This window comes from Lutra lutra, chromosome 9, assembly GCF_902655055.1.
Source record: "Lutra lutra chromosome 9, mLutLut1.2, whole genome shotgun sequence".
NCBI classification, from domain to species: domain Eukaryota; kingdom Metazoa; phylum Chordata; class Mammalia; order Carnivora; family Mustelidae; genus Lutra; species Lutra lutra.
The window spans coordinates 34,710,805-34,732,764 of record NC_062286.1 but is presented as its reverse complement, the minus strand read 5'-3'; the positions used below and the strand labels follow the sequence as shown (position 1 = coordinate 34,732,764).

At 36.7% G+C, this 21,960-nt stretch overlaps 1 protein-coding gene across 5 annotated transcripts in view; it reads right to left on the bottom strand.

Moving 5' to 3' along the window:
* The window catches only part of EML4 (EMAP like 4), a 156,162-nt gene that overhangs the window by 106,452 nt on the left and 27,750 nt on the right, over nucleotides 1–21,960 (bottom strand). For 4 of the 5 annotated variants that reach the window (XM_047744154.1, XM_047744156.1, XM_047744157.1 and 1 more), the window contains exon 1: nucleotides 11,725–11,777. The exons of the other annotated variant lie outside the window; for it this stretch is intronic. In XM_047744154.1, coding sequence (XP_047600110.1) covers nucleotides 11,725–11,770 — 46 coding nt within the window. In that variant the 5' untranslated portion in view covers nucleotides 11,771–11,777. Of the gene's footprint in view, nucleotides 1–11,724; nucleotides 11,778–21,960 lie in introns of those variants that run through there. 5 annotated transcript variants of the gene reach the window in all.

The following is a 21,960-nucleotide window of genomic DNA, read 5'->3' as shown; positions in this document are numbered from 1 at the left end:
AGTCAGGATCCCAGGGTCCTGGGATCGAGGCCTGCGTTGGGCTCTCTGCTCAGCAGGGAACCTGCTTCCCCCACCCCCGCGGCCTGCCTCTCTGCCTACTTGTGATCTCTCTCTCTGTCAAATAAATAAATAAAAATCTAAAAAAAAAAAAAAAAAAAAACACAAGTTAAGGGGCACCTGCGTGACTCAGTTGGTTAAATGTCCAATTCTTGATTTGACTCAGATCATGATCTCTTGGGATTGTGAGACAGAGTCCTGCGTTGGCTCCATGATGCTTGGAATTCTCTCTCCCTCTGCCCTTGCCCCTCTGCCCCAGCCTCACTCATGCGTACATGCTCTCTCTCAAAATAAATATGTTTTTAAAGAAAGCACAAATTAAAATCACAAGCTATGATTTCATATCCCTTAAATAAACAAAAACTACAAATTCTGGCAATACCAAATGTTGGCATCGGAACTTTTATATATTTTGAAGGTAAGTGTACATTAATGAACTACCTGAAAGAATAATCCAGCGAGATTTATTAAATATTAAGGTACATCTTCTCAAAGGATAGGAAAGTTTTACTGACAAAGCAATTTTTATTAATAAGGCAGAGACAGTCTTCTCCATAATCAGTGGTGCATTAATTTTATGACTCTATTTCTCCATGGTACAGAAAGAGAATAAGAAGGAGAAAATAAGGAAGATAACTTTAAATTTTTATTTACTGCCAAATTGGGAGAATTCAGCATTGTCATGGTACTTTATTTTTTTAAGAATTTTTTTTTTAAGATTATTTATTTATTTATTTGTCAGAGAAAGAGAGGGAGAGAGAGCAAGCGAGCACAAATAGGCAGAGTGGCAGGCAGAAGCAGAGAGAGAAGCAGGCTCCTTGCTGGACAAGGAGCCTGATGCAGGACTCGATCCCAGGACTCTGGGATCATGACCTGAGCTGAAGGCAGAGCTTCACCAACTGAGTCACCCAGGCGTCCCTATGGTACTTTTTGATTTGAGATCTTTGCTTATCTATAGTGATGGTTCTCAAGCCGATAGATAGGATACAGATCTACAATAAAGAATAGAAACATACTGCAGAGAGAAAGTAAGGGACTAGTCAGAGTTCTAGGCGAGGACAGGTATGTTACATCTTCAGAAAACCTTTCCTATTTCCACAATAAGGAGTATTTTTTAATAAATCAGCAACATGTTGTATTCAAAGGATTTGATATTGTTGGATAAGGAACTGAGACACAGAAAAAAAGATTATTTTCCAAGCTTCTACCATATACCCAACACTATATTAGGTATATGGTAGGTTAATGCAAAAATAATGCAAAAATAAAAAATAATGCAAAAATTTTAAAAATGCAAAAAAAAGCATTAACATATGAGAAAGATAAATCATAACCAAGTTGAATTTACTGAAATCAAAGAAATTTATCACTTAAGAGAAAGTAAAATCATTCAGTTCAGCAGAGAGAAAGCATTTCATGAAATTTAATACCCATCAAAACAAAAACACTAAATAGAAGGGAACATTCTTAATCCGATTTAAAAGGGCACTGTAGCAGATCATATTTTCTGTGTCTCTCACTCTTGCTAGCTAGACACACACATACATTAACATAGATATGTTGTTCTTAGAATGACTGACAGATACTCCTTCCACCCAAAAGAAGAGTCTGCATTCCCTTCTCTTGTATCTGGGTGGGGTAACTACTCCAACCCAAATATGGCAAAAGAAATGCTTTTATGACTTCTGAGATGAGGCTGTAAAAAGGACACAGCTTCTACCTGGCTTTCTCTACCTTGGGAATGCTTGCTTTAGGAGAAACCAGCTACCATGCTGTGAAGCAGCTCACACTAGCCCACATGGTAGACCACCTGGAAGGATTCAGATAGACAGGAAAGGAGGCTCCCTGCAAATAGCCAGCATCAACAATCAGACATATTTAGAGTAAATGAGCCTTCAGATGGTTCCTTCCCTAAGCCTTTGCATCTTGCAGTCAAGGCTTCAGACAACACTGAGCAGAGACAAGTCTTCCAATGGTGTGACCTATCTAAATTCCTAATCCACAGAACTATGACCATAATAAATGGTTGCTTTATGCCATTAAATTTTTAATGGATTATGTTGCCATAGTAAGTGCAACAGGCATATACCAAAAATTTAAAAACTACCCCATCATATTCAATGTTGAAATACTGAAAGCTTTCTTTTTCAGATAAGGAACAAAATAAACAAGAATGTCTATTCTCACAACTTTTATTTTATATTGCAATCCTGCTCAGTTCAGTAAGACAAGATAAATAAAGATTAAAAATAAAACTATCATTCACAGACAATATGATTGTGTATATAAAAACCCCCAAAATATATAGACAGCTGATTAGAATAGAGAGCACAAGGTTGATGGATATAGACCAACACACAAAATCAACTATATTACTATACCCCAGCAACAAAAAAGGAAAAAAAAAAATGACTTTAAAAGATCATTATAAGAGGGTGCCTGGGTGGCTCAGTGGGTTAAGCCGCTGCCTTCGGCTCAGGTCATGATCTCAGGGTCCTGGGATCAAGTCCCGCATCGGGTTCTCTGCTCGGCAGAGATCCTGCTTCCCTCTCTCTCTCTCTCTCTGCCTGCCTCTCCATCTACTTGTGATCTCTCTCTGTCAAATAAATAAATAAAATCTTAAAAAAAAAAAAAAGATCATTATAAGAGCACTAAATTTTATATATATATATATATATATATATATATATATACACACACACACACACACCAGTAATAAAAACGACAAAACAATGTTCAAGATGTCTGCACATAAAACTAGCAAATGTTGTTGGGAAAAATTAAGGACCTAAATAATTAGGTCACCTATCTATTAGTCACCTATCTATTTTGTGAGAATCAAATAATATAATAGGCAAGCACACTTAACAGGGTACAGGTAATGGTAATATAATGCAACACATGCAGAAAGAATGAAAGAGGACCACTGTAAATTGGGAACTCCCAATCCACCTTAGGTGATAGCTGACTGACAGACTGAGGGAACATTTTAATCATTTTATTCAATATTGATAAGACATAATTTCTTTCCTTTATTTCATTTAAAAAGTAAATACAAAAATTCTAGTATTTTTTCATGCACTGCACCACCAATAAATCATCTTACACACTGCACTCTGAAGACCCCTTAGAGGGCAGCAGGGAAATGGCCAGATCAAATGTGCAATTTAAGAAGCTCATACCCTGGTGGCTAAATGGAGGGATGGACTTAAGGCAAAGGAAACTGCTGAAAAGATCAGACTAGAAGCTAAGAAATAGCTAAGAGGTTAGACCTGTGCAGATCAGACGTAATGGTAGCCTAAATAAGGCAGTGGCAACATAAGTAAAGGGGTAAAATTTATTTCTGCCAGTGGTAGAGCTAATGGATGGCTTTATCCTCCCCATTCCTTATCTCAATCAGCCTCTTTATTCAAGATACCCAAAGAGCAACTTTTTTCAATTAACTATATATATTTGATATGGACAACTGATATTTTTTCAATCCTTTGTGACAAATGCATATATTAATAAGATTTATAGATAATTTTGCTGCTCTGAATGATCTATAATATACCACATAAGGGAAAATACTGTGATCACTGAAAAACAGTTTCAAAACATAGCTTCAAAACATCCCTTACCCACCCCCAAACCACACACAAATTGCCACCCCTAAGCCCTTCTTATATAGAAATTTTGAAGCAGCTCCCCCTGGCCACAAAGAAGTTTCAAATGCTCCTGTATCAAAGCAAAACAAAACCCCAAACACATAAACATACATATGATTTTTTTAAAATGCAATCTATCATTTTTTTAACTTGTGAAAAGTTACAAGAAAAATCAAATATAAAAACTAAAGCAGGTTAAAGGTTTGCAGAACTTGGAGATTTTTAAAGAAGGCCTTTTCAAAAGATTTTCATCTATTTCTTTTCTTTTTTTTTTTTTTTTAAATTTACTTATTTGACAGAAAGAGACACAGCGAGAGTGGGAACACAAGAAGGGGGAGTGGGAGAGGGAGAAGCAGGCTTCCCACTGAGCAGGGAGCCCAACGCGGGGCGGGCTCAATCCCAGGACCCTGGGATAATGACCCGAACTTAATGACTGAGCCACCCAAGTGCCCCAAAAGGTTTTCATCTATTTTCTTATGAAAGGGGGCACTTTGACAGATGGGGTTTCTACTATAATTAATCAATTCAAGATCTACAACTAAACTTATTATTGGCTTCAGAATTCACCCTTCTAAGTACACTGTGAGTTCCTCACTGTCAAGAGCCATCATTGTTTAAATGAGGTCACTGATAAACTAGGCAAATATGTTTCAGTAAATTTTTAGGAATACATATAACAAACATTACCCAACTGTATTATATCTCTATAAAGTTTTCATTGGCTTTGAAAAGAAAAAGAAGAAATCATTACCATTCCATAAATTGAAATCCCAAACTCAAATATTCTTACTGTCAAATAAAGCATCCCCAAAATTTAAAGAACCACCCATGTACTTCTAGTATGGAATTTTACTGTGATGTTTGGATAGGAACCAAGTATGAAAGGCTGACACCAAAGTAAATATGATGGGACAAATATAATTCTCCTTTCCTCCAGCCTTCTATTCTCTTCAGACCAATTCTTTTCAACCATTTATGAGGAGGATCCACATAAATGAGAGATACAAGTAGTAATCTCAAGTGTAGAATACACGGGATGTCCTGAAGCCCACTATATAGAAGATGGTATAATCTGGATCACTTTAGATCTAAGACCCATAAAGTAATCCCACGATCAACCTAACATTCTAGAAATTTTCCAAAAAATGGGATAAACAGACCCCAGATCAAATTCCCCATGTCTTTCCCAAAGTAAAACTACATATTCAAAATTCAAATCAAACGCAGACCATTTTTCTCATTTCATTTGGCCATAATATTTGTTGATAGATCTGATACTTGGGTATATATTCCAAACAATGTAGGTCAAACAATACCTAATTGCTAATTAAGACAATGCATATATGCACACACGAACATGACCAAACATACAGAAGTATATTTTAAGACTCCCCAGAGAGCTTTTTCTTTTATGAGCAGAAAGCTCTGTTTAGGTCTGTATTATGTAAATAACTTAATTCAAGCACAGTGAAGCCTAAAAGACAAATGTTAGCTTTCAAGTATCTAAAGTTACTACCTGAAAAATAGTAACCATCTGCTCCCACAGAGGGCCAAACAAGATGAAATATACTCGATGTATTAAATGAAGAATGCAGGTTAGGTAAGTTTGTATACACACACACACACACACACACAGAGAGAGAGAGAGAGAGAGAGAGAAAGAAAAGGTTAATTCTAGGAAGAATGAATCTTGACAACCAAGAACTGCTTTCTCTAAAAAATCTAATAAGACACTCAACTGCCTTGATGGGTTCAGTAGAATCTTGTATCAGTGTAAGAGGACTCAAAAAACTATCTTCTGTAAGACTGTATCCCTACAATTACAGAATTCAATTTGTTTGAACTAGCCTTATCTAATTAGCTAATTATGCTAAAGCTAGGAGAAAAATTTAAAAATTCCACATACATAAGTATACATTGTATTAGCAAGTGGTAATGTACTGCCTATTGCTTCTTAGAGTTCACAGGAGTTCCACAACAAACAGGAGTAAAATTCAGAGTAAATACACATATCTAGTCCTTGTACTTGATATCAAAGGTTTATAATATGCTTAAAATTGCAGGTAAACCATAAATAAGAAATTTACTCAACCCAAGTCACAGAATACCTGTCAGAATGCTGGTGGTAAAAATGAAAATTTACATGACAAAAATGTTTCATCAAAGTTGAAACTACAGTTTTTTCTCTATCTATTCCTGATGCAGAACTAAAGTCAATTTTTTATTCCTTACAACTTCTCTTCAGTTTCATCAATTTCAACTCTTAAGGTTGTATTAGAAGGATGGGATAAACTTTACATATGGCCAATTTCAGGCATAAATAATAACATGTCACTGGGTTCAATAGCTTTCCTTGGAAAATAATTTAGTTGTCCAATATGGCATGGCTAAAAACAGTGGTCTGAAAACAAACCAATTAATTAATAGTTAATTATTATAATCTAAATACTGCACTTATTTTTTAAAATCTTGGCAAACTATGTATACTAGCAAGTATAAAAATACATGAAATGGAAAAAGAACAGGAAACATATTAATAGTTATACTTATGCTGGAATCGTGGATGATTGTTTTTATAATTAAAAAAAGAGGGGGTGGCGCCTGGGTGGCTCAGTGGGTTAAGGCCTCTGCCTTTGGCTCAGGTCATGGTGCCAGGGTCCAGGATCGAACCCTGCAGTGGGTTCTCTGCTTGGCAGGGAGCCTTCTTCCCCCCTCTCTCTGCCTGCTTCTCTGCCTACTTGTGATCTCTGTCAAATAAATAAATTTAAAAAAAAAATCTTTGTAATTAAAAAAAAAAAAAGATTTCTTTTTTCCTCTAAAGATCTTAGACTATAGCCAAAGTTTGGCTGGATATGTGACAAAGCAGGATGAAAGTTCCCAACAGGTAAGTTTTCAGAGAGAAGATACAGTAATAGACATTCTTTATATTTTCTGATTATCCTCCAATGTGAAAGGATCAGAAGGAGAAATAATTTAAATCTGTATCTGATTATCTGCAACTTAGTTTTTTAAAAAAGATTTTACTTAATTAATTTGAGAGAGAGTGAGTGAGCATGAGCAGGAGGTAGGGGCAAAGGAAGGAGAAGTAGACTCCCTGCTAAGCAGGGAGTCTCACTGTGGGGCTTGATCCCAGGGTCCTGGGATCATGACCTGAGCTGAAGGCAGACGCTTAACTGACAGAGCCACCCAGGAGTCCCTGCAACTTGCTTTTGAACTCATCAGAAAATAAGACATATTGATAAATAAAGATGGGATAACCTAACTATAGGAAAATGTTAATTATAGAATCTAAGTGATGGATACATAGGTGTTCACTGTTCTTTCATCTTTTCTGTAGAGTAAACCTTTTTCTTAGTAAAACAGAAAAACTATCTGAGGTAGACAAAATTCTCGAGGAAAAGATAAATTGCAAAGTACTCTGGAAGCTTTATAAGGAAATAAAAATATTACAGTAGCTGAGTTTTATGAAAAATCAGCTTAAATTATATGATTTTAATACTATTGTTTTAAAAAATTAAATTTTATATATACTGTGTGAAGTTACAGATTTTTAGATCCTGTAGTGTGGCTATTCTCCAAAGTTGCCCCCCTGCCATCCCCATGCCATCCCCTGCAGTATTCATGCCCTGGAGAGCTCTCTCCTTTGAATCTGGTCTGGCTCCATGTCTTGCTTTTAAACAACAAAAGTTGCAGAAATTTCAAGATTAGATATTAATAAGTCTTGCAGATTCTAAGACTCTGGTTTCCTTCTTTAGAAGTACTGAGCTGCCATTTTAGAAGTTTAACCACTCTAAACCAACATGCTGGAGAGGCCACATATACGTGCTCAGTTTGACAGTCCCAGCTAAGCCCAGCCTGTCAGTCTTCCAGAAATCCACCAGACATGTAAATAAAACTGTCTGACCTTCCAGCTGAGTATCACCAAGTGACATTATGGAGAAGAACTGCCTTATTAAAGCTCTACCCAAATTTCTGACCCACAGTATTGGCAAGACAGAACAACATGATTGTTGTTTTAAGCCACTAAATTTTGGGTATTTTAAAAAAAAAGAATTAATGAGGAATCTTGAACAGTAACTATTTAGTCCAAATCCTTCATTTTTAAAAACTGATCGATTCTCAATGAACTGAAAAATAAAAAAGAACTCTAGGGGTACCAGTCAGTTAAGCATCCAACTCTTGGCTTCAGTTCAGGTCATGATCTCAGGGTCTTGAGATTGAGTCCCTCGTCAGGCTCTGGGCTGCTGAGCCTGGAGCCTACTTGGTATTCTCTCTCTCTCCCCACACTGCCCACCCCCCCCAATCTAAACTCTAGGCTTAGCAGGCAAGAATAAAAAGATAAAGGAAAAGGCTGAATAGGAATATCTCTGCCTAGCTATTCAAATATATAAACCCCAGCATATATTAAAAACTCAACTAAGTAATAAATAGCAGACCATTTCTTAAACCATTATTTTTTTTTACACATTGGACAATATTTATAAAAGAGTAAATGTGTTAGATATAATTTTTGCTATTTAGTTTATACTGAATCTACTGTTTGACATTCTGTTAATGATCTGTGACTCCCACCTAAGTTGCTGTTTTAATAAAGAGGTAATAGAGAAGGAACTCAATCTAAGAAAAGAAAATGTTATAAGCCTCTACAGTTTGGTTTTCACTGACTCATCGGGAAAATAATTCATGGATCACAAACTTGTGTGTGTTACCTACCACTTAACGCGATACTTGATGTAGGCAAAAAAACAAAAACAAAAAAAACCAAAAACCCACCAAAGTTCTGTGACTATACACAAAATAGGTGCTTGATAAATGTTCACAGAATATTAAAAATCCTACACATTCAGCTTATAATTGTATGAGAGAACCTTAAGTTGGTGATCTAAAGTCATCAATACCCTTAATTTTATAGTAGTTTTAAGAAAAGGTGGGGTGCCTGGGTGGCTCAGTGGGTTAAGCCTCTGCCTTCGGCTCAGGTCATGATCTCAGGGCTCTGGGATCGAGCCCCACATCGGGCTCTCTGCTCAGCTCAACGGGGAGCCTTCTTCCCCCTCTCTCTCTGCCTTTCTCTCTGCCTACCTGTGATCTCTCTCTCTCTCTCTCTCTCTCTGTTAAATAAATAAATAAAATTTTAAAAAAAGAAAAGGATTGGGGCGCCTGGGTGGCTCAGTGGGTTGAGCCGCTGCCTTCGGCTCGGGTCATGATCTCAGGGTCCTGGGATCGAGCCCCGCATCGGGCTCTCTGCTCCACGGGGAGCCTGCTTCCTCCTCTCTCTCTCTGCCTGCCTCTCTGCCTGCTTGTGATCTCTCTCTGTCAAGTAAATGAATAAAAAAATCTTAAAAAAAAAAAAAAAAAGGATAAATACTTTCTAATTGTAAAATATGAATTAAAAGTTCAATTCTCACATCTGTCATAAAACTAAAAATTTAGACAGTATTAAATTATCACCCTTATCCATCTTTTCGTTTAAAATGCTTCTAGAATTTTTTTCATGCTAATAAATGATCAAACTATTCTTTTCTTCCAGTAAAGGCAGCAAGGCAAGTTTCAAGAGAACAGGGAGACAGTAAGTTAAATAACTAAATCTAAGCATCTATCTGTAACTTAAATTTCATTGTTTCAATGAGAAAGTATATAACCTTCTTGGAATGGTTATATACTTGGAAATACCTAATAACATTTTTATTTGCACATTTTTAAAAGCTTTTATTTATTTGAGAGAGAGCTAGCGAGAGAGAGCACAAGTGGGCAGGGTGGGGGTGGCATTGCGGGAGAAGCAGGCTCCCTGCTGAGCAGGAAGCCCAATGCTGAGATGCAGGGTTCAATCTCAGGACCCTGGGATCATGACCTCAGAGCCAAAGGCAGACGCTTAACCAACTTAGCCACCCAGGCATCCCTTATTCGCTAGACCTGTCAAAATTAAAACACCTTTATGCATGTCATATATAAAGAAGGGACTGTAAACTTTATTACAAAAGTCAAAGGACATTTATCCATTGGTTCTGATACTTTCAAACTATTCCAGTTAATATCGATGCAAGACTCCACCAAAGCCAACTTCCTCACTGTTCTGCAGGTAATGCTGACTCAGTTCACTTTGTGGTCTGAAACGACTTCACCACCTTCAGGATAGCACTACAGGTCTCACCTCTAAGAAGCTCTTACTTTTATTGAACACTGAACCTTTTCCTTCCTTAACTCTCATAAGCCTTACCTCCATCATGGCAGTACTTAATACCCAGTGGTATAATACTGACTTTTTTTTCATGTTCTTATAGACTGTTGACCAAATATGACTGTAAGCCTCTTCATGACAGACAATATTTCATACTTTTCAATCTCCCACAGTATGTACTATGGTAGGTACACCAAGCACATTATAGACATCCCAATGAATGTTGAAGTGGATACTAAAAAACAGTTATACTGTAGTTATGAAAAAAGCAGCATGCTCTAATGTATGAAGTACATGAGGGTATGAAAGACAGAAGTTTACATGGCCTCCTTTTAATTACTTCAAGGCGAAAGTCTCAGTTTTTAATACCTAACACTGTCCCAATATTTAAACATAACTGATTTTTAAGATAAACCTAAGAATTCTCCTTAACATGACTTTCTATCTACTGAGTGATATAAAATCTTATTTTCAAATAAACTTGTCTAAAAACTAGATCATCTTAAAGTGCTAGAAAGTAAAGAAGTTCTCAAAAAAAGTGATGGGGCTATGTCAAAAGGACACAGAAGCCAACTGAAAGAGCTCCCAATGGCCAAAGGTGGAACAATCTAAGCAACAAAATTAAGTAGTATTGTATTGTAACCCAAATTATGAGATAAATACCCACAAATCCACACTGATATAAATGACTGAATATATTAGGTAATGGGGGAGAACAGATAAATCTCCTGTGAAGAATTCCACGTAAATTATGCAGACACACTGCCTTCAAAGAGGTAGAGCATAACTCCCCATTCCTTAAGTGTGCATAATGACTTCCTTCCAAAGAAACAGTACGGAAGGGTGGAGAGGAATAATTTCACAGTAAAGAATTCTGAGAAGTATTACTTCAGCCAAGTGACTGGGGTCATTATCAAGTTATAATGTATCCAGTTATCATGTTACTACTATATACATAATATGCACCCAATACACACACACACACACACACACACACACACACACACACACACACACACACACACATATATATATAGAACTACATATGATGTTATGAAAATGGTACTTTATCTTTGTGGTCTTCCTCTCCCAATCCATAACCTCAGTCTAATCATGAGAAACATCAGACAAATTCCAAATAGGGACAACCTATGACATACCTAACCACTACTCTTCAAAACTGTCAAGGTCATCAAAAACAAGGAAAAACTGAGAAACTGTTAGAGCCAAGAAGAGCCTAAGTAGACATGATAACTGGGTGGGATCCTGGAATAGAAAAAGGATGTTAGATAAAAACTAAAGAAATCTGATAAACTGTGGACTTTAGTTAGTAATAATATACCAATATTGAATGTTAATTGTAACAAGTGTATCATACTGATATGTTAATAATGGGAAGAGCTCTAGGGGAGTGAAGGGGAAACATGGGAACCCTTGTACTACTCAATTTTCTGTAAATTAAAAACTGTTCTAATAGCCCATTAGTAAAAAAGGTCATTCTAAATTATTAAATAAAACAGTACAGTTTGCAGGAGAATGGGAAAAATCATGACGGTAGTACTCAAATGACTGAAGTTTAGAAAACAAACACTTATGAAGAAACATTTTGGAAAAGACTGACAAGACTTTCACAAGGTCCAATCAATTCATTACATCACCCCTAAAATGGAAAGAATATACCTACATCACAAGAGTGTGGTGAGGATTTAATGAGATCATGAATAACTGCTTTATGAATTATATAGCCCTATACAAATGTCAATCATCGCGAAAAGGAATATAACACATTCTTTTGGAAAAAAAGATGGGTGGGGCGCCTGGGTGGCTCAGTCATTAAGCGTCTGCCTTGGCTCAGGTCGTGATCCCATGGTCCTGGGATCAAGCCCCACATCAGGCTCCGTGCTCTGCAAGCCTGCTTCTCCCTCTTCCTCTTCCACTGCCTACTGCTTCCCCTGCTGTGCTCTCTTTCTTTCTGTCAAAAAAATAAATAAAATCTTAAAAAAAAAAAAAAGAGATGGGCGTTGAAGGAAAGTTAAAGTACTATTCTGCTTTGCAGTATTTGTGTAAAAGAAAAAAGACACATAAAAAGTGAGTGTAAGGGCGCCTGGGTGGCTCAGTGGGTTAAGCCGCTGCCTTCGGCTCGGGTCATGATCTCAGGGTCCTGGGATCGAGTCCCACATCGGGCTCTCTGCTCAGCAAGAAGCCTGCTTCCCTCTCTCTCTCTCTCTCTGCCTTCCTCTCCGTCTACTTGTGATCTCTCTCTGTCAAATAAATAAATAAAATCCTCCCAAGGTGAGTGGGAAGAGTAACGGAATAAATACAAACATGGATCAAAAACCAAAGTGGTAAACAAATTAATTTTTATCTGTCCACTGAAGAGATGAACCAGAAAATCTGAATTGCCATCACAAAGCAGGCTCTTGCATACTACTATCTAACTTCAGAAGTTGTCAGTACTCATTTCCAAAGGACTCTCCATTACAAATCGGTATTGCAACATTTAAGTTAGGGAAGAGCCTCCTGCAAACAAGATAATATATATGATTGCCTAAAACACAGAATAATTAGAAAATGAGTAAGTCATCAGGAAAGCAAAGGTGAATTTACAATTTGTTTTATATATTGTGTCAAACTGAGAGAACTCATTTATTTTTCAACTTCAACAAATAAGAACTGAGTCAAGTAACTAGAAAATGACGAAAAAAGAACCTGTCATAGTCAAAACTTAAACCATAAAGTACTAAATTCAAAAATCACTTAATTTCTGGGACGCCTGGGTGGCTCAGTTGGTTAAGCAGCTGCCTTCGGCTCAGGTCATGATCCCGGCGTCCTGGGATCGAGTCCCACATCGGGCTCCTTGCTTGGCAGGGAGCCTGCTTCTCCCTCTGCCTCTGCCTGCCACTCTGTCTGCCTGTGCTCACTCTCGCTTCTCTCTCTATGACAAATAAATAAATAAAATCTTTGAAAAAAAAAAAAATCACTTAATTTCAGGAAGGTTCCTCCAGCCCTTGATTAGAACTGTGTACAAACCAAAGTAATGTTTTTCCAATTCTGAGAAAATGGAAAGCAATAAATTAAAAAGTGATTCAGGTGAAGCTACAGTAAATAAGAACTGACCAATAAGAAAACAACTATTTTTAAAAAGAACAAAAAGTCAAAGAGCATAGGGTCCAAGATCTTTCCATGCAGAAGCAAACAACCCTAATACATTTCAATCACCCTTGAGATACTGTATTTTAAACATTACTTATGTGAAAATTAGTTATACCTGATATTTTTATATTATTATATATTTTGAGTTTGTATGTTTATACATATATTTAGTTACATATATTTTTAAAGTATTGGTTATGTGTGAATATTACTCATATAAAACTTTCACAAAACATGTATATTATACGTGATATTATCAGGAAGTGTTATATATCCCAACTCAAAAATAGTTATTTCTTTTTAGAATGTGATCAATAATCTGCTAACATATGTTTACATTATTTTTACACAACCATACTGAAAAATAGAAATAAACGTATAGCTAATGTGTATGAACATTTATTCAGGGCTACATGTAGCCTTATTTAATCTTCACAAATTTAGCATTATATAAAACCGTATGAAACTGCCAATATGCAACTGTTTTTGACCTACAAAAACAGTATTTAAATTATCTGCATATTACAGATGTGTAAATTAACCAAAGAGAGGTTAAGCCAAAGATTACATAACCAATAAATGGTAGCTCTGGAATTTGAACCTTGGCCTGTCTTTTCTTTTTTTTTTTTTAAATTCCTGGGAGTACAGCCTACAGTTCTTTTTTTCCCCCAAATCATCTTAGTGATTCTGTCATTTAGTACCATGTAATAAATTCTTTCTGCTCAAACTAGCTAGAAAAGACCCTGGGTTTCTGCAACTAAATGTGATAAATAATGGTTCTATTTTTCCCAAACATAATTCATTAACTAATCCATCCTCTTCCCGTTAGTTCGAAATGTAACCTTCATCATAAGCCAAATACTTTATATATTTGAATCTGTTCTTTTAAAAAATATTTCCGTGTTTATTCAACTGCCAACACCACACTTTTTTAATTATTATAACTTTATAGTAATTGTTAGTATGTGTTTGGATAAATGCCCAGGCCTGTCTTGATCACTGTTCTATTCAAACTCACCAGTGACTATTACAATTCCCTGTAAGGATTCAAATTTTATTATTTGCCAAATTAAACAGAAGTTGATATCCCTCAAGTTAACGCAGGTAATACCCTCAACTGTTTCTTATATTAAACAGCTCCACCATCGGCAAGCCCTTAGGTTCTGTTAAGAAAAAGAACTACTTTACCCAAATGATCAGAGAAACCATGACAAATAATAGAACAAACACGTACCATGTGCCTCTTATATCATGCACTCTAAGGACACATCACTCAGTATATGCGCCAAAAATACATTTCCTAAATCTAATCATGATGAAGAATCAGACAAAGCCACGTTGACAGACATCCTACAAAATAAATCCTCAAAAATGTTAATGCCATAAAAAGAAGAAAAAAAAAAAGAGGACTCAGGAATGGTTCAGTTCAAGATTAAGGAAAGCAAGAAGACTAAAGAAACAAAAACTTAGGGGCGCCTGGGTGGCTCAAATGGTTAAGCATCTGCCTTTGGCTCAGCTCATGATCTCTAGGTCCTGGGATTGAGCCCCATGTCGGGCTCCCTGCTCAGTGGGGAGTCTGCTTCTCCTCTACCTCTGTCTTTCCCCTGGCTTGTGCTCTCCCTCTCTCCCTGCCCCCCCCATCTCTGTTTCTGTCTCTCAAATGAATAAATAAAATCTTAAAAAAAAAAAAAAACTTAAATGCAGTGCATGATCTTGGATTGGAACAGGAAAAAAATGCCATATGGAACAAACTGGTGAAATTTTAATAATGTCTACAGATTTAAAAATAATATTGTAATGTTTATTTCCCAATTTTGATCGCTATACTATAGGTGTGTAAGTGAATGCCCTTATTTTTAGGAAATGCACAATGAGGTACTTAGGGATGTATTTGCAACTTCCTTTCAAATGGTTCAGTAGGGAAAATATCTATGTAGAGAAAGAACAAAAGAGCATACATGGCATAACTTTAACAACCATGAGAGCGGAGAATATTCAGGAGTTCTTTTCTATATATTTGAATTTGTTGCAAAATAAAAGTTAAAGGGAAAAAGAAAGGAGAAGTAATGCATTTTAGAAAAAAGTACCATATGCACAAACACAGAATTCATGAAGTTTTTACTTTTATCCCACATTCTAAGACATATCAAAAACAAGTACAAGATATGGTCTCTATTCTGAAGGAATTTTCCATTGAGCTGAGGTGACAAAAGCAAATACATTTTTTTAAATAAAAAATGTCATAAAATGGGCGCCTGGGTGGCTCAGTGGGTTAAGCCGCTGCCTTCGGCTCAGGTCATGATCTCAGGGTCCTGGGATCGAGTCCCGCATCGGGCTCTCTGCTCAGCAGGGAGCCTGCTTCCTCCTCTCTCTCTCTGCTTGCCTCTCTGTCTACTTGTGATCTCTGTCTGTCAAATAAATAAATAAAATCTTTAAAAAAAAATGTCATAAAGAAGGACAAGAATAGCTATCAAAAGAGCGACAGGCAAAAAAGTGCTAGGAATTTAAAGAGACAAAAGATCAGGATGGACAAGCATGGTCCCACTGAAAGAAAAGACATTAGATTCAGGTCCTGAAGTCTAAGTAAAGCCTGGCTAGACAGAAAAGAGAAAGAAGAACATTCCAAAGCAGAATATTTGTAAATAATGAATAATAGAGATGGATTATACAGTCTGTTAACAATGGAGAATGAAAATCAGGGCCAGAAAGGAAGGCTGCAGCCAAATTATGGAGAGCTTTGAATCCTACCCTAAAGAAAATCAGATTTTATACTACAGGCAATAGCCAACCACTAAATGATTCTGACATATTATTAATACAAATAATTTCTACATTTCTGTCTAGAATCTGACTGATTCACTCAACTTGACAATTCCTAAAAAGAACCTTCCCTTTTGTGCTAACAGATCTTTTGCTTCCTGCATTTGAAATGCCTGCTGACTCAGCAATCAGACAACAAAAGGAAATTAAAGGCATCCAAATCGGCAAAGAAGTCAAACTATCACTCTTTGCAGATGATATGATACCATATGTGGAAAACCCAAAAGACTCCACTCCAAAACTGCTAGAACTTATACAGGAATTCAGTAAAGCGTCAGGATATAAAATCAATGCACAGAAATCAGTCGCATTTCCCTATACCAACAACAAGACAGAAGAAAGAGAAATTAAGGAGTCAATCCCATTTACAATTGCACCCAAATCTATAAGATACCTAGGAATAAACCTAACCAGAGACTAAGAATCTATACACAGAAAACTATAAAGTACTCATGAAAGAAATTGAGGAAGACACAAAGAAATGGAAAAATGTTCCATGCTCCTGGATTGGAAGAACAAATATTGTGAAAATGTCTATGCTACCTAAAGCAATCTACACATTTAATGCAATTCCTATCAAAGTACCATCCATTTTTTTTCAAAGAAATGGAACAAATAATCCTAAAATTTATATGGAATATAGCCAAAGGAATATTGAAAAAGAAAGCCAAAGTTGGTGGCATCACAATTCCGGACTTCAAGCTCTATTACAAAGCTGTCACCATCAAGACAGCATGGTACTGGCACAAAAACAGACACATAGATCAATGGAACAGAATAGAGAGCCCAGAAATAGACCCTCAACTCTATGGTCAACTAATCTTCGACAAAGCAGGAAAGACTGTCCAATGGAACAAAGACAGCCTCTTCAATAAATGGTGTTGGGAAAATTGGACAGCCACATGCAGAAAAATGAAATTGGACCATTCCCTTACACCACACACGAAAATATACTGAAATGCCTGCTCATTCAAGGCATACCACACAGAATTTATATATTTATTTATTTATTTTTAAATATTTTGTTTATTCACTTGACAGATCACAAGTAGGCAGAGAGAGAGAGAGAGAGAGGAGGAAGCAGGCTCCCCGCTGCGCAGAGAGCCTGATGTGGGGCTCTATCCCAGGATCCTGGGATCATGACCTGAGCTAAAGGCAGAGGCTTTAAGCCACTGGGCGACCCAGGCGCCCCCACACAGAATTTAATGCCAAACATTTATTAAATGCCTATTTGGAGTTAGACAAGCTGGGGAAGCAGACTCAGCACCAACCATATGGTCCCTAAAAAGGACTGTTTAATTCAACACCATTGACACCTATAATAGGTATTGGTCAAACAAATTATTATAGTTTTAGTGTATCTCTTCTCTTCACAAAATATTAAAATGTAAACATTTGCTGATAAGCTTCACTGTATGAAATAGATCTTTATTTTGTTAGTGTTGATTTGTCAACACTAGAAGTTTTCATTAAGTGTTTTAATTCAGAATCATATATCAGTGATCACATCTGGAAGTATTTTTTGTTATATATAAGCCAAACTTACACTAAACTCATTCTACAAGGTCACGTTTATAAATGACAAATTGTATTCTAAGATGCCAATTTTGTAAATGCTACGTGAATCACCTTGAGAACCCTTCATTATATTTCCAACACCCTTGGCAGAGAATCAAATTACCTAAGCACCTAATACACAGAAAGAAAGGCCTAGAATCAAAGGGATTTTTTTTTCATGATTACAGAATGAAACAGCATTCTGTTTGAATATTTATAATTTCTAAAAGCATATGGTGTGGTAATGGGAAGAATTATAATATTAAAGGCTCTCATAATCTTGGCATTTCATGAATATCTGCTCAAAAAAACATTTATCTAGATTCATTGCTAACTTGCAACCGTACCTAACAATACTAATTTACTGTAAAGAATCATTAGAATTATTCCCCATTTCTGTTATCCTTGGTGGGGAAAAGAACAATTACAGCAAGCCATTCAGCAGGGGTAGCAAACTACTGCCCAGAAGCTGAATCCAATCCCATCACCTGTTTTTGTAGGGCAGCAAACTAAGAATTATTTTTTATAATTTTAAATAGCTGAAAAACAAATTCAAAGAAGAGTTCTTAAGGACCCACAAAAATTATATAAAACTGTGTTCCTAAATAAAGTTTTATCAGAACATAGCTCTACCCATTCTTCTAGGTACTGTGTGGCTGCTTTATAAAATCAGAAGAGTTGAGTAATTCTGCCAGAGACCACGTGTCCCACAAAGCCTAAAATATTTACTATCTGGCCCCTTACAGAAAAAGTTTGCTAATACCTGCCACACAGCACAGCAGACAAGAGATTAAAGCCTTAGGCACTGAAATCCGACCAACCTAGATTGAAAACCTGTTTATGCCTCTAGTAACATAGCTTGTCTAGTGATTAAATGGCTCTAAAACTCCAATTTCCAAATTTTTTAAAGACAGACAATAATAGTATCCACCTCACAGAACTGTTGCAAGGATTAAAAAGGATAAACACATGCAAAGTGCTCATCACTACACCTAGTAAGTAGGAAGCACTAAATATTAGGTGATGTTATTTCATATTTTTTTAAACATTTTATTTATTTATTGACAGAGAGAGACAGCTAGAGAGGGAATACAAGCAGAGGCAAAGGGAGAAGGAGAAGCAGGATCCCTGCAGAACAGGGAGCCTGACGCAGGGCTTGATCCCAGGACCCTGGGATCATGACCTGAGCCAAATGTAGATGCTTAAGGACTGAGCCACCCAGGTGCCCTGATGTTATTATATTTTTATTATTCTCATTATTGTAGAGTTGCAAGGGAATCTTTCCCTATCAAAGTGCTGGGGTCCAGGCCTTCTTCTAATCATATACATATACACAGCACAAAAGTATAGCACCTATTCCTTTTCTGATTTTTTCCTTCTTTAGCTCCAGGAAATAAAAGTCACACAAAAACATGTAGAAAAGGCCTTTATAAAATACAGGGTAGCTATAAACTCTGGAAACAAATACAGATTAAAATGATTTACAATATTAATCTGTGATTCCAGACTTTATGGCTACCCTATACAATCGTTTCTATAGGAAATGATACCATTCCTTATACTACAAATAAAATCTACATAATGTTCAAGTGAACTATGTTATCTTCACTTTAGTTACGGCTATGTTAAGACATTTGGTTTGCTCAATGATGACAAACCAAATTTATTCAAGTTCAGAAAAACTGTAATGTATATAATACAGATTCGAAATGTTTTCATTTTGGATCCTATGGTAAACAAAAAGGACTATCAAAGAAAAATTATGTCTACTGGACTATGAAGAAAAAAATAAATTTCCCTTTAAATGATATTTATGGAAAGAGTTATATCATACTTATAACTTAATTTTAAGTTCTTAAAGGTTTAATAGTCACAAATTCAACTTCATAAACCAAATGGACATACACTGAGCCTAGCTATGTGGCCTTGAGCAAGCTATTCAACCCAAGCCTTAGTTTCCTCATCTATAAAATGGGACAATGATACTCTTTCATAAACCTTATTGTGAGAATTAAATGAGTCAATACATGTAAAGACTGGGAACAGAAACTGATACAGACGTGTGCTCAATAAATGTTAGTTACTAGAATTATATTTTCATTTAACTAAATCACCACACTTTTTAAGTAGGCTCCACGCCCAGCATGGAGCCCAACGTAGGGCTTGAACTGACAACCCCAAGACTAAGACCCAAAATCAAAAGTCAGCCACCCAGGTGCCCCAAATCTCTACATATTTTTTTTAAAGATTTTATTTATTTATTTTGACAGAGAGATCACAAGTAGGCAGAGAGAGAGAGAGAGAGGAAGAAGCAGGCTCTCTGCCGAGCAGAGAGCCCGATGCAGGACTCGATCCCAGGACCCTGAGATCATGACCTGAGCCGAAGGCAGAGGCTTAACCCACTGAGCCACCCAGGCACCCCCAAATCTCTACATTTTGATGGAAATGCCTTCAGTTAAAATTCCTAGCTAGCATGTAGCCAAGAAAAACCACCTGAATTAGCACAGATCATAAAATCTTCAGAAATTCAACTCTAATGATGGAAATTAGAATACAGGTATCCTTCACTTAAAAGGAAATTTACATGGACTTCAAATTTTTAACATGTCGTAACTCTAAAGACTGTGGTCCTCCAAACTTGACTTATACTATACCACTGCCATGTTGCTATTACAATCAACAATTAGAGGATACAATTCACTTCATTCATCTGGGCCATCCCTAGGAGAACAGAGCAGGCAATCCATGGAGAATAGGGGAGGTGGCAAAGACCTGGACTAAAGGATGCAGTGGTAGTTTGTGGGTGGGCCATCATTTCCTGCCTGCTTCCTCTATACTTCCCTGCAAAGCACTGAAAATTTCAGTCCTTTGCCTTATATGCTATTTTCTCCAACAAAGATTCAACAAAAGGCATGCCAATATTATTATGAGTGTCTGCAAAAAAACACTAAAAATGCCAAAGAAGATTTAAAACAATCCTTCAGGTATGGATTTAGAAATGTTATGATATTTAGAGCCAACCTGCTGAACTTGAGGATTATTGTCTCTACAAAGAAAATATGAGTCTAAATTAGAGTCACAATTTCTGAAACTATCTTTTCATCTGAGAAATTGGAAAACAAAAAAATTTTTTTGTTTTGATCCTGATGACCAGCAAATAAGAATAAGAATACATATTTGAAGGGTGCCTGGGGGCCTAGTAGGTTAAGCATCTGCCTTAGGCTCAAGTCATGACCTCAGGGTCCTTGAATCAAGCTCTGTGGCGGGCTTCCTGCTCAGCAAGGAGTCTTCTCCCTCTTCCTCTGCCCCCACCAAGCTTGCGCCCGTTTGTGCTCATATAAATAAAATACATATTTGAATGAAGAAATTAAATTTGACAGCCACAAATTAACATTTATCTATATAAGCATTTACAGTGAATTCACAAAAGATTACTATTTCTAGCTAAGTGTAGAGCAAAGGCCGTAAGTAATGCCCTTCAAAAACTCCTTATTCATCTCTACACAATACTATATTTCTATTTTAAATATTAGTAACTTTATTTACCCAGCCATTTTTCATCCCATTAAGAAATGACACCCCCTTGGGGCGCCTGGGTGGCTCAGTGGGTTAAGCCGCTGCCTTCGGCTCAGGTCATGATCCCAGGTCCTGGGTTCGAGCCCCGCATCAGGCTCTCTGCTCAGCAGGGAGCCTGCTTCCTCCTCTCTCTCTGCCTGCCTCTCTGCCTACTTGTGATTTCTCTCTGTCAAATAAATAAATAAAAATCTTTAAAAAAAAAAAGAAATGACACCCTGTCAAAATTGTTTTTTAGACTGACACAAATGACATTCCATGTAATCGTTATTATCTCGTAGAAAACAGTCTCCTTCCATGCTTCCACAAATACACTTAGATAATTTTTGTTTCCCTAACACATTCACCATATGACTAGTAAACGACAGACCTTAGATTTCCATAAGCTTGGGTCCTTCTCTGTCCCACCCATCCTCTCCCCTGAAAGGTTACTCTCCTTTCCAATGCTTTTCACTACGTCCTTTGTGATGCTGTTTCTTTTGTAAACTTCCCCAGTGCCCTTAACAGGACTTCACTCCACGCAACTTTCTCTATAACTCTCATACAACAGACTAGAAGATACCAGCAATTTATCTTCCTCCTATCATGGCACACACATGATTACTCCAGAAGTCTCCTGTTACAACCTTTCTCTTTTACTTGTAATTAGGCTCTACCTAATCTTCATTATTATCATCAACCAACATCCCAGTCACTCCCAATTTACACAGAATTTTAATGCCTGTTTTACTATCTTCCTTGCCATTTTGGTCATCATCAACCTGACTTTCAGATCCATCTGAACATCCTAAAGCTGCTCTCCTCCTTAAAGATAAGATATCCAACTACAATGGTCTTTATCTCCAATGTTCACTCAAATAATCCACCTGTGTGACCCCTCTAGCCCTTATCACCCAGAACAGTTATGCATCTGAAATAAAATTCATTACTTTGACCTACAACCACCAGTTCTTATCCTTCAGCTCTTTCCCTTTTTTT